At 40.4% G+C, this 14138-nt stretch overlaps 1 protein-coding gene across 1 annotated transcript in view; it reads right to left on the bottom strand.

The window, feature by feature from the left end:
• The window catches only part of RNF144A (ring finger protein 144A), a 28478-nt gene that overhangs the window by 11247 nt on the left and 3093 nt on the right, over positions 1-14138 (bottom strand). Inside the window, exons 2-4 of the mRNA XM_014956886.1 lie at positions 1785-1889; positions 1512-1572; positions 293-500 (exon numbers count right to left, since the gene is read on the bottom strand). Of these exons, the coding sequence (XP_014812372.1) occupies positions 293-500; positions 1512-1572; positions 1785-1889 (374 nt within the window). The remainder of the gene's footprint in view (positions 1-292; positions 501-1511; positions 1573-1784; positions 1890-14138) is intronic.

Below are 14138 nucleotides of genomic sequence, written 5' to 3'. Positions count from 1 at the left end.
GAAGGGAAGCTCATGAGCTGCCTGGGTATCATGTTTTTCCCACTGGGGCAAAAGGGTGGCTGATAGAGGCTCAAGCAGTTCCTTTGTGTTTTGCTGGGAATGGTGGCAAGGAGTGAGGCTGCCAAGAGCTATCCAGATTTGTAATACAGCATTAAAGGAACAGGAATGTCAAAGTGAAGGAAATAGCTTTAACACAAAATACCAGGAAAACGCCTCTTTACTATTCATACTCTGGATTGTTCAAAGATGGATTTTTTTTTTTTTAAATACTTGATCTTTTGCAATACTTTACCTTGTTTCTCCTGGAAGAAAAGAGATTGGCATGTTCTCTTGACAGCCTTGACCTGGATGCCAATTAGATTTGCAAGCAGAGCAGAACTCAATGTCGCAGGCTTTGCACTGGACCAGCTGGGGGTCCTGTGGGCTTGGCTGCTGGAGCTGGCAAACTGCCTGGCAAGTAGAGGATGGACACCAAGTCCGACACGGATCCAAAAGCACTTCTGTGAAGGGGCATAAAAGAGCAAAATTCAAAGGCGGTTACAAGAGCAGCCTTCCATAACAATGTATCCCAGCTGAGGTTGACTGGCAGGGCAACTGAAGACATGCATTTTCAAAAGAAGCCTTTTAATTTATGCTACCCACGCAGACATAAATCTGGTCTGCTTTGCAAACAGGTGCCAAACTAAAGTGAGTTTCCCAAGTTTGAATTAATTGCCCGCTTTCATTCACCAAACTAAACTTGTTCTGAGAACGACATGCTAGCTTTTTTTTCAGTTGTACTTAAGTAGAGCATATACTATGGAGGTATAATTCATCAGAAAGTGTTCTTATGATGCCTTGCCCAGTAGGACTCTGTTTTTGGCCTCTGCCCTAATGTAACCATATGATTAACAATAGCATAAGACTGTTATCCAGTTTCACCCCTTTCTTGGAGGCTGCTGGTAAGTCATTTCATGGTTCAAAGCCCACTGAAGTCAACAAAAACCTACTGATGACTTCAGTGGTTTCTAGGCTGAGTCCTGCCCTCAGCAAAAACTTACTGTAAGTTCTCTATGGCCACACAGTTCCACATACCCATAGGCACCCACTCAGCTTATATCCTCATCAAAATTAACAAGGCTCATGTTATCATCACACTCAGAACCACCCAGTAATTCTGCTATCACAGATGCCATCACAGGAGATACTGGTGGCTTCATAAGAGTACTGGTAGTCCAATCAAAGAGCAAAGCTCAAAATAGAAGTCACTCCTTCCCCTAGTTATAGCGCAATATAATACATAGCAATTTTCTTTCCTTAGCTTATTCCCAGAACGTTGCAATTCTGGGAATCATGCAGGCAAGAACAGAAAAATTGTTTTTCATTTTTGGGGGATTTTTTTTTGTGATGACCAACAATTAGGGCACAATGCTACTGCATGAACATGTGCAGAGCCAGATTCTGATTTTTGGGATCGCTCTGGAGTGATCCCGTTCCCACAGCCTTGTAATAGGTAGCATGACATGAGTTACCTCTTTCAAATTGTAGCTTCTTATACCTTTGCATGATTTCTGATGCAACCATGCACTCAATCTGTTGAAGGAAGGAAAAGATAAATTTCCAATTAGGAACAGCAATAATCTAAGGCATTTTCAACAAATGGAGACAAAATATTTGACCTTCACAGAATTATTAAAAATGTGTGTTGGCAACAGTGGCAGCTGTAACATACAGAGCAAGACATACTTAAACTTCCCTTCCTAGAAAGAAGGAAAAAAAAAAACCTATTTGCAATACAAGTGTACCTCATTTTCTTGCAGATGGCCTCGCTTTGGGCAGGCAGCATCAGGGCAGCTGATTGCTGTTTCTAGACCTTCTTTGATCAAAAGTTCCACATACTGTTTTAGGCACTGAAAGAGAGCCAAAGACCGAATTAGCTATCCCATCAAGAATAAATCACTCAGCATTTTAAAAGCTTTCCTCTGAAAATCTGAAGAACTCAAAGTTCATTGAAAAAACAGATAATACTGTGTCCCTTTTACAACCATGGACCATGCTCAAAGCTTTTGCCGTGATTATACCTTTAAATAGAAAACAGCAAGTTAATTTCCCCATTAAATAACTCCTCCTTAATTTAAAATATGCAGCAAATTAAAAAATAACAAGAACAGGGAAAAGGACAAATCAAACAAGGAGCTGGGGGGGAGGAGGAGGGAATAATAAAAACCCACCAGGATAAAATTAGATTAACCACACTCTAAAAATCTTTATGTGACTGGAAACCACAACACAGCTTAGTAAGCAGTAACTACCCATAGACAGGCATCTGTCAAACATACCAGAAAGCAAAAGGGAGTGGTGTATCTTGCCTTCTATTTCTAGAAAATAACTATCTGAACTTCATGGTTAAAGATACATCTTTTCCATAGGAAGGAAAAATGTGAGAATTAGGACTCCCAGAAGAACTACAGTTTCCATGGGGACCGAATAATAAATATTGGTAATACTAATACTTTTCTTCCCTAGCAACCACAGCATTTTACCCAAGTCATAACTGAAAACGTAGCATCTAACCCAGCAGTGCACAGCACGACTGGCAACAAAACAGAAAGGTGGATATTTGAGACTAAGGGCAAATAAAGTACAAACCTTGTTATCTCTGAAAAGGAACCACCCTCCTCCACCTCCATACTTTCCACTAGCTATTGCATAGGTGTCTGCTGGGGAGGCGAGGGGAGTGACAGAGAGAGACATAGTCTTCTCCCTGCAGATACTGTGCAACTTCTGCCACCCGGACGCTACACAGAAAGAGCAAACAAGGGTCAGCTTCCCAGTTGATGGGTCACCCTTGGTGTTCTCGCCCTGCTTCTGCGCTCAGCTGGCAATGGCAAACTGGAGACAACTACAGAAAGTAGGTCTCTAACTCTCTGTCGTTAGATATGTGAATAAAGACCGAGGCTAGAGCAACATCAGAGTGAAATGAAGACACAAGACAAGCTCAGCATACAGCTGGGTGGGAGGCGAGAAGGATTACACACTCTGCAGCAAGCTGGCAAAACAGGGACTTCAAGTACCATTTCCAGACAGAACTTGCAAAAGGTATGGAGCTGCTGATCCGCCGTCAGCCTGGGAAGGCCAAGGGCTGCATTGACCTTGCCGAGGCCAACAAGCCCACCTGCAGGTCAGAGCACAAAACTGCTTCTTCCTTCCAACCACACCATCCAGCAGGACCACCAAGGAGCACATTTCCAGCCTAACCCTTTACACATGGTTCGTGGCTGCTAAGGTCCAGACTTTAGAGTCTAGTTGTTCAGCCTCTTTTTTTTCTGTTGTGCCTCTTGATAGGTCTATTCAGCTCTTTTCAGAGACTCTATCGCTTATATTAACATTTTATTTTAGATTTTACCTCTTGCAGCTTGATTGCAGCAAAAACTTCACTTCCTGCCCACATAATTTCTGCTGTGCTGGTACACAGCTTTTCTGGTGGCAACATGCTGACACCTTGATAGCACGACAACTCATTTCTTTCAGGCTTCCCTTCCCTGTGTCTCCTACTCAACAGAGACAACAGGTCTATTTTTTGGAAACGAAAACCAGAGACTGGATAATTGAAATCTTTAAAAGTTTTATATATGAAAAAACCCATATGTGATAGATCATGGTCTACGTCTTCCTCTTTATCAACAAGGATTTAATGAAGACAACTGTGCGCTCAGTACACGTTTGAATTGGAGAAGGTTTCCAAGACTTCGCTTTGAGCTCTGTAGGGTGGGTGGTGGAGCAGTTCAAGAGAACACAAGCAGCAATCACAGCAGGCTGAACTCTGCAAGAACCTAGTCCTAGGTTGTGTGCCTTGGCAAACTGCAATTTCAGCTGCAGGGAGTGTTGCCATAATGACACTGTTGGCTCTTCCCATTCCCCTCCATTTGCAGATGCCAAGTGTGGATTAAAATGAAAAAGCATACATTTTTAATGCTAGCACTTAGCGCTTATAGAAAGTACTTTTCAAGCTGAATGATCTTTGCCGTCATTAATCATTAATGCAGTTAATTCTCTTCCTCAACCTGTTTGGGACCACTGCCCAAGCCCATTCGATTTGTTTCCCTTTCCTCACATCTTCCAAGGAATGACACAGCTCATCCCTGCTACGAGCAGCATCCAGGACCCTCCCACTCCCTTGATGTGGCACTGGCCCCTACCTTCTCAAAACCAGCCCAGCTAAAGTGCACTTCTTACGTTACACCTTCTGGGAACACAGAAGCTGTCTCGAGGCCATGAAATATCACTGTAAATTAGGCAGTGGATAAAACACTCTGTCCATTTGAGACTTCCTCACTCCAGAGATTTCTTGGGTGGAGCAGGAGTAACCCAACGTCGTTGCAAGAGAATGTGAAGCACAGTGTAGCTAGGGCTTCTCTTGAGAGCGGACACAAGATATGTCACTTGTGTCTGAAAATTTTAAACTGGCTACAGTGCGAGAAATGCACCAGCACACAAGCAAAACAACATGGTAGGATCAGGTATTCAGTTATATACTATGAAAAATTCATTACAAAACAGCTACAAAGAGATGACAAATAAACTCTTGCTGATTTTCTTTGCAGCTTGTAGTTGATCCCATGCCAGAAGAAAATATATTCATAGCCTTTCCACTAAGACAGCACTGTATAAGATGAACAAAAAATGTGTAAGTCACCGCAAACAACTTTCAAAATGAACTGTATTACATAGTTTTTCTCGGAGAAAGGAGGAGTTGAAATTAGGTAGCTAAGGGCTGAGGTTGGAATAAAATCACAAGATACCCTACTTGTTGTACAACGATGCTTAAAAAATCAATATGCTGAAGAGGATCTTTATTCTTCCGTTAATGGATGTGTGCCAATGGAAAGTTACTTTTATTTGAAGCAATACTTTTGCTAAATCCCACTTGTTTCTTTCTTGAAAAAAAACCCCTTTTTGTAGTTCAGTAAGTAAACAAATAAATGTTATTTAAGTAAGTCACACTTGGAGATACTCTAAACCTATCAAACACTGATGGTGGTTATTCTGTACATTTCTGCTTAAGTATATAATATGAAATAATGAAGCCAGGGTAAGACTTAGCATTTCACAAAAAAAAATAATCTTTACTGTACCAAGTAGGTCTTAAGAGGAAACATTTCCCTTGCCTTCAGTTTTGTACTTCGTTTCTGTATCTGACAATCTTCAGCTGGAGTAAGGAAGACCTGCCCATCCAGCATGAAGAGATGACCAAGTGTGTAAGCTTTTAGTCATTAGTCCAGCTACGCTAACAAACCACGTTTGTGCTTCTACTCCTTTCCTAGTCCAGAACTAAAACATGTTAGTTTATAACAATCATTAGGCAAGTTACTCTGTTTTATGCTGCTGATGCAACAAAGAAACAGGTAACCGTAGTAGCTTAGATTTCTGTCCAGCATGCATATTCAGGAGAGGAAAAGAACAATTAGCATCATAGAATTGTCCAGGCTGGAAGGGACCTCCAAAGGTTATCTAGTCCGACCTCCCCGCAGTCAGCAGGGACACCCCCAGCTAGACCAGGTTGCCCAGGGCCTCATTATTATATGATAGGACACTACTAAGGTTGTTTGGCTTCCTTAACTATACAAATCTAGACTTAACATCCATTTTGCAACTTCATATATTTTTAAATTAAAAGGAAATTGTAATAAACTACCATATGTGAATGTTAGACAGGGAACTCCATGAAAATTGCAATATAACTTTTGCAATTTCCTGTAGACAAAGGAAAGCAAAGCACTGCACAACATATGTGTTATATATAAACTAGATATAGACTATATAAACTATATATACAATTCATATATATAAACTATATTTGAAACTTTATATAAAATTATATAAACTGCAGGTCAAGACACATCGCATGCCCCAGTTGCTGCCAAGATCAGCCAGAAGAGCCCACTCAGCTCCCCCGAGCGTTACACCTGTGTTTGTCCCTGTGTCCGCATGCTCCGTGTGCATCCCTGCTCTGTCCTCTTTCTGCACATCACTGCTGTCCTTCCAGGTGTCTGGATGGCTTTTTCTTTCACCTTGTAATCCAAGAATCCTACTGTTGTTTGATGTCCTCACGACAAAGAGCAGGAGCACATCCACTTTGAGGAGTTTCACCCAGATCCATTCTCTCACAAGGACCAACCAAGAGCCCAGCTCAGCTGCAGTTTTACTGTCACCTGCCTATATAAATTAGGAAAAGTTTTTTTTTTGCCTCAGCCTCGGATACAGATGGCTAAGAAAGGAATGGCTTCCTTTCTAAAGCTGCCAAGCACAGCCTAATATTTAAGGCTCTGCAAGATGTGTTGTGCTTCTAACCTTTGTACATCAAAGACTGGACCACACAGACAGGTATATTCAGTCACTACTGATGTGCTGTTGCTTTAGAGCTGCACAGTGTTTTGCCTAACATTATGAAGATCACAATACCCTATGAGAATCAAAATGGTTACTTTTGGCCTAATTTCCAAACCATAACACACAACTTTACTCAGCTGTATTTAACTAACAAACCTGGATGGGCGACAGCAAAATCTTAATATAAAGAATTAAAATATCTGGCTTTCAATTTCAATTCAGGAGCATCTGAGCAACAATTACCCCTATTTCTGATGATGGCACTTTGACTTATTTCTCCCGACACCTGAAACCAAACAAAACCATCATAATTCATAAGAAGGAATCTGACTTTCATTGTTTCCATGTGAAGCAACATTTATCTATCATCTACTTTGACAGAAAAATGTGTTCACTTGGTGCCTAAGGTAATTTTACAATACAAAATGCATATAATTAAAAACACTTGAAGATATTTTTGGTGAACATCTTCATTTTTTTAAACAGAAGAACATACCTTTTTGAAATGTTACAACACATTTACTTTTAAGATCATGTTATTGCTACTATCGCAAAAGACAAGGAATGGCTTTTCAAAATGTCACCTTTTATTTCAGAGTTAGACATGGAAAAATATTATCCTGCATTATTTTCTTAAGAGCTGCTAGGTGGATTTTGTCAAAATGCAGACTTTTGACTACACTAATGCTGCAGATGCAAGCGCCAAGTCATATGGGAAATTTTATAAGTAAGTCAATGGATTTGGAAAGGCCAAAAAAGCATGACAGGATTGCAGAGCCAAGTATATCATCACCATATCATTTGATTTATTTCTTAAAACTTTAAATGTATTTCAGTGCTGGCACTAAGCCACAGCCATCCCAAAACAATGTGCGCTACACACAAAATCATCACATGCTGGTCTTTGTAAAACATTTCAAAAATACCAAACATCTACTGACAAAATTGAAAGGGGAAAAAAGAACATATTAAAAGAAATATAGCATTTACCAAGTTCTAAAAAGAGAAAAGAGATTAATTTTTTACAATGCATTTGTTAAAGGTGAATATTTAAAGTAGATGAAAGCAGCTGCTATTGTGCACAAATATTAACCAGGCAGACAATCACTGAGTTTGTGCGGCACTTCAGGAATACAAGGGCAGGCCGACATGCTTTTTTAACAAGGGAGATTTATTTATTTTTTAATCAAAAAAAAATCCTATTCTAAAATTAGTGGGCCTAAATTTCAATGCAAAGAGGGGAAATGGAAAATAATACTGGGAAGAAAACTCAAACCGGACAAGAAAATGTTTCCAAGTAAGATGATTATTAATACATAGACTAAATCGCTGAAATCTTGCAAATTCCATACCATCTGCAAACCAGGATTAGATGAACTTCTAAAAATATGCATACATACACATACACGCACTTATAAAAACTTGTATTCAACCACACAAAGTCAGGAAACGCTGGTTGGTATTTTATGATCCACATTACAAATGACATCAGGCTCGATGAATGTAAAGATCCCTTTTGGCCTTCCATTCTAGGAAAGAATATGGAAACTATGAAAGGCTGTTGAGCGAGAAGCACTTATTTAGCACTGTTCTGCACCTACAAACCTACAGTTTGGTCTATAGGCAGTTTTTTGTGCAACCTGGTGTAGTGGGATGTCTCCCTGCCCATGGCGGTGGGGCTGGAACGAGATGACCTTTAAGGTCCCTTCGCACCCAAACCATTCCATGATTCTATGAAAAGTATACTAAGCCAAAGCTCAAAATTTACATGATCAGGCTACACAGATGAACAAAACTACTGCAACAACTACTTTTGACATTATTTTGTAATATTTTTACGTTCTGCATACCAGGTATTTTTTCTTTACAGTATTTATAAATGAACATTGAGAAGGTGATATCTTTATTTGCCATAAAACAGTGTAATACCAAGGTTGCTCCACTGCTCTGTGCTAATTCCATTAAACTAATTCTGTAGTCTCTCTGGTGAATAGATATTTACACTCAAAAACCCATTGTCCATAAGCCTTTTGGGTGTGTAATGTGATGTAATGCTCATTTTCAGCTTCAGATTATAATAGTATATAAGGATGCAGTGTGCAGTGCTCACCGGGACAGGGGGAGAGAGTGCGCGTTAGAGTGAATGTCTCTCACCAAAAATAAATCAGAAAGATGAATTTGGGTGTCCATGTCTCAGGTGGAGGCTAATACCCTTGGAATAATAGCTCCCCTCTCTTTTTTTCAGATAGCAAATTCACTCTGGACTAGGGAGCTTTTCCCTGAAGAAAACGTCACTTCTTAGAAAAATGTTCCATTTAGATAAAGCTGAACAATCCCAAGAGGAAAAACTGCCCTAAAATAAGCAGCCAACAGCTGAGGTCTTCTCTGAAGAGAAGAATGACAGAGTAAGGTTTGAGCCTGAGTCTTCCCTATTCCTGGAAAGCAAGAGTCCCTGTAGCCATATAAAACTGTCCTATGCTACCACTTTTTTTTAATATTTCAGGGGACATTTCTAAAAGCATCAGGAAAGCTCAATTGATAAGACAAATGCACTTTTTATCTTAATGTTTCATAGAAAATGAAAACTATGTTTTGCCAGATTTCCATGGTATGCTTAGAGCATGCAAGAAAACATGTGAGAGAAAAAACTGGTAGGTTCCTCAGAGAGCTTTTAAGCTTCTTTCAAACTCACTACATGGCCTTTCTGTGTAAAGTAGTAGTTATAATCCTCCTCAAATCTATTCTTATTTAATCACAGGCTCAACTTTGAAATACTCTTGCACTGCTGTTCCAGTGTGCACAATTCTCTAGGGCAGATCTACAGTCTGGCTTTTTACCACCCTAATCCCACTTGGTTGACAAGTGACTTACTGGAAAATGTCGGTACACACTTACTCACAGAGATCTGTTTGAGGCACACACAACCACGGGAATGATTGTTCTTTCCTTTATTAGGTATACTGTCAGCTATAGTGACCAAATTCAAGAACACAAGCTATATTCAGCCCCACAAACCACATGGATCTCAGAGACAGATGTAGGTTAGAGAGATGTTAAATGCTTGTGAGACTACTTTGAACTTTAATAGATCATTTCCACTTCTATAGACATCTTCTCAGAGACAACTACATAGTTTCAAAGAAATCTTCACTATCAGAATTCCAAATTTTTATTAATCCCAATTCATCATCCTTAAGAATAAATCACAGGAGGAAGCAGTCACTTATCTGGACATGCAGTACATCGAATCTACAAGTTGAAAGCAGTAACAGAATAGTCTCACATGTTTGCTCTTCATATCCTTTGTTTTGTTGCAGAGACAAAAGTCATGCCACGCAAGCATATAAAACTTTCATTCTAAGATGAGCACCTGCAAGGCTCTCCAGAGCCAGAATGAAATATCTGGTCCCCAGATTTGGTCTTCTATGTTGTGAACAAGAAGGTACACACAGAGAAAAGGACCTCAGCCTGGACCAGAGGTGGACAGTGTCACAGGTGATAAACGTTTCCCCAAAGTAGCAAGTCATTTGAAAAAGCTTCCTGCCCCCACCTGCTCAACACTTGGCCTCTTTTTGAACATACTTTTTTGTTCAAAAACACCAAGGGTAAATGTCTTTTCCTCCCCCATGTTGTCAGTGTTTAAAGACTGCACCAGCTTTTCTGCAGCCCTGCTATGTCAGCCTAAATCCAGTCACACCATCTTGCCTGGGGACGATGGCCAACAGCGTCTCGGTTGAGGAAGACAAATGCAAACCCTGGGCTTCCATCTCTCAGGACAAACTACCTCAGCATTCTTTCCCAAGATGTAAAAATTTGTGTTGTCCAGAAGTCCTTGTGCTCCCATCAGCTGGTGGAATCTGAGGATGGGAAATGGCCAGCAGCCTGCCAGGAGCAGGGACTCACCCATTGCAAATGCCAGCGTGGTCAGTGCAAAGACGGCTGTGGACAGCAGTGCAGATTTTGCTGCTTTGGGTTTACATCTGTCCACATACCTTCTGCCAGTACAACCAAATATCACACTTCTTAACAACTCACAGAAAAGATATTCACATTAGGGATGAGGTGTAGTATGCCCCTGCTTGAGTGCAGCCTCCAAAACCTGTGCTCGTTTGAGTGAAGGGCTGAGGCAAGAAGAAATGCATGTATCAAGGACCAGCTCTGCTGACTTCTTCAGCTTAATGAAATACTAGAATATGGTAAATATCCTTTGAGACACAGCAATTAATGGCTGTGGAGACCACAAGCAGGACCAAGCAACAGGAACTAAATGAACCTGAAAAACAAGTGCCTGTTTCCAGTTTCGAGAAAGGGAAGGCAACGAAAAGGCCCTGTTTTTTTGAAATGAGGGTTTAGGGTGGGTTTTGGTTTTTTTTTTTTGAGGGAGTTCATATACTCATTTATATATGACTGTGTATTGTAAAATATATAGAAGATGAACATTTTTTCTGCAGAGAAATCTTTCACATCAGTAGATAGGCAGCAGCAAATGGCCAAATGAGACAAGGATAATATCTTGCAGTTCATGCATATCTTCATCTAGAATAGCTGTTTCAAGAGGATGTACATGTAAACACTTTTTCATGTTGGATTTTTACCCTGCCATTAGCTTACATAAGCTGCCTGTTCTCACTTATTCCAGGCTGCAATTGGTAAAAACAAACAGGGTAAACTTTACAAAAAGAAATTTGTTTTCAAATGCCAATATATGCAGGATGAAACTCAAATATTCAGGAGGCAAAACCAACAACAATAAAATTCACTCTTCCCTTATATGGTTGGTTGAGAAATGTTTATTCTATTTCAGAACAGAATGAATATTTCTGAGTGGGAGGACAATACACCTGCAGCAAACAAAGGACCTTTCACTTTCACATGCAAAACATTATGTACACAAAAATGAACTAGTTTTTCCAAGACCCAGATGAAGACAGATAATGTTAATCTCATTTAGTAACATCACACAGGAGAGGAGGGAGCTGAAGGCTTTGGATCAATTTAATTTTCACTCAGGGTTCTGCAGTTCCCAACTGTACATTAATTACTCTGTAATTAGGAAAGTTTATTATTTAAGTAGGAAGTTTTGCCATCACAGCACCTACGAGACAAGCCAGCCAGCCATGTGAATCGCTATGCAAACAGAGTGACCTCTAACCACGAAGTCCCTACTGACACATCACACATCAAGATTAGTATCAGTTCTGTGCTGAGGTCTGGGGGAAGTGAGCACAAGCTCACTCAGAGCAAGCTCTAAGCTTTGCCAGCAGCTGGTGGGAAACAGGAAAACGTTACAGCTGCTAAGAACTACCCAGAGCTCTACAAAACCTCACAAGGCATTAGGTTTGCCCCCTCCCTCCTGTTCCATAGCAAGCAGGACATCTCCTCTCGGTAGAGGTGGGGACAGCCTGGCCTCAGCCTGGTGCTGCCCTGCTGGGGCAGGTTCCCCTCGGCAAGCAGGGACAAACCATGCAGGATGGGGACAGCAGCCAAGCCCACCTGCTCCCATCCACAGCTGCTCTTGGTGTCTGCCTTGTCCCAGGGGAAGCAGAAGCTGATGTTGCCTCATATGGAGCGAGGGAAAAGATGAAGTAAATCATGCTTTTTCCTGTCTTTCAACTCAGAAGTCAGCAAAGGTCTATGTGCTTCCAGTCAAGCATGACGAGAAAAAACCAGACAGGCTAATGATATCTGCCTTGCTGATCATAGGGTTTTCCCTTCCTTTCAGGTCTTCAGCCTATGAAGAAGCTCAATTAGGGGAATGACTAGAATTAAGCAGACAGTATGAACACTCTGATTAGGCAAACAAAGTAATCCTCGCTACAGAGGGCCTAGTGACAGCAGAAAAGTCTGTCACTACCTCACTGTCATACTACTAGAGACAGAATGCACTTAGACACTTAAATCACAGTTCTACCAAGCTCAGAGGGACACCTAAAGGTCCAGGGAATATTAACCAGCTCTTTCAAGGGCTTAAGGTAGAGCCTATGGGTAAGAATCGAAGTACAAGGATCTACTGAACAGATATAATATTGGCACAGCAGTATTCGTTGCAAAGACCACAAAACTGATCTATATGTCCACAGCTGGCCAACAAGAAATCACAATCAGCAGAAGGTAGGTCTTAATGATAGTTATTTTCTTTTTGATTGAAGGACCTCATCAGTAACAAGGTGGATTGCAGATGAATAATCAAAGTAATTTTTCCAAATACAAGTTCTCTCTCAGGCTTCATACTTCTTCTCGGTGTTTGCTTCTCTGGACTGTGTACTTGACTGATTTTATCTTTAGATTTGAGAAAGGTAAGGAACAAATCCTCTGGTACCAGAACAATAAGCTCTGCATAAAATCCTGACAATCTAATGTGAAGCCAAGCAATGCTTAGTGTGCCTTGAGTAAGGGTGTACTCTTACTCAATCACTGTGCCAAATAGTGTCCTGCAAATATATCTGTGTGTATGTTTTATATAACTAAGATTACAGATGTAGACACATATACATGTTACCCTGTATCACAATACATTTCAGTAACCAATGGACTTTCAGGCAAGAATATCTACTGGAACAAAATCTGTTGTAACTTTAGTACATGTGCAATTGGTAACACATCAAGGGAGCATCCTGTCCTTTAAGATACATGAGAATTTCATCATAGATTACAAAATGGAGGAATTGGATTAAAATTGCTCCCTTCCCCACTCCCCACAAAAAAAAAGGCTAAGTAATAACTGAAAAGCTTTGCTGCACTAAGTAATACAAAACAAAATTAAACAAACCCCAAAAATGTGATGCTTTGTTTCTTTTACTCTCCCTTTTCTTCTGTAAGGGGGTAGTTGTCATAAGGAAAGCTTTCTGAAGAAAACATGCCAAAATCAACTACTTCTCCAGGGCTAAGCAACTGCTAACTTACTATCTTGAAATTTAAGGCCACTATCTATCTACTGTGTACTATTTAAGTACCAAAAAAAAGTTATTTAATAAAAAGCAAGACATTTAAGCATTTTGGTTCAAAATCTGAAGAGCACACTTAAGACTGGTCCTGACTCCAAAAGGAAAGAGATATTAGTTTGCCCCTTGACAATACTCGGAAAAACAGCCAAACAAAAAGCCATCAGCAGATAGCTTGTTTTCCTTTCTGCTCTCTAGGCTTTTGTTCCTTTGGTACCTTGAGCAATCCAACAGCGGATACATTCCTAATAGATGAGATATACAAAACTTAAGAGAGCTCACAGCATTGTGTGCGCATTAACGATCATAACGATAAAAACCATAATGGAGTATTGTACTAAGAGCCACAACTGGCAAAATAGTACGATGGGAAATTGTAGCATCTATGCCTTATCAGCAGAGCAGTGGCAGGCTGCTCTATTCAATCCATGCCCAGCTCTGCCAGAGAGCAAGAGGAAACAGTGTCCCCATTCTATCTTTCTGAATAGCAATGTTATGTTATTGTATAAGCATCGGGAAGAGACAATCCTTCATGAGATCTTTACCACAGCACTTCTAGTTGTAAAGGAGTGGAGACTTGTAGACAGAAATATTATAGGATCGAGAAATCTGCAGGTTGATCTAAATTCTGCCTACATACCAGTAACACTGAACTTGAAAGGTCTCTTTGTAACACATCTTCACCCTGTCTCAGCTTGCTGGGATTTAGAGAGAAAGGCTACAGCTAGGACCAAGAGCAGCAGCAAAAATAGTTTTCACACTTGCAATGGATATCCTTTTTTTTTTTTTTTTTTTTTTTTGGTTTTTGGCCCACCGCGTCCACCATTA

This window comes from Calidris pugnax, unplaced genomic scaffold (assembly GCF_001431845.1).
Source record: "Calidris pugnax isolate Ruff unplaced genomic scaffold, ASM143184v1 scaffold171, whole genome shotgun sequence".
Lineage (NCBI taxonomy): Eukaryota > Metazoa > Chordata > Aves > Charadriiformes > Scolopacidae > Calidris > Calidris pugnax.
Note: the sequence above shows the minus strand (reverse complement) of the source record. Positions and strands in the feature narration are given on the sequence as shown.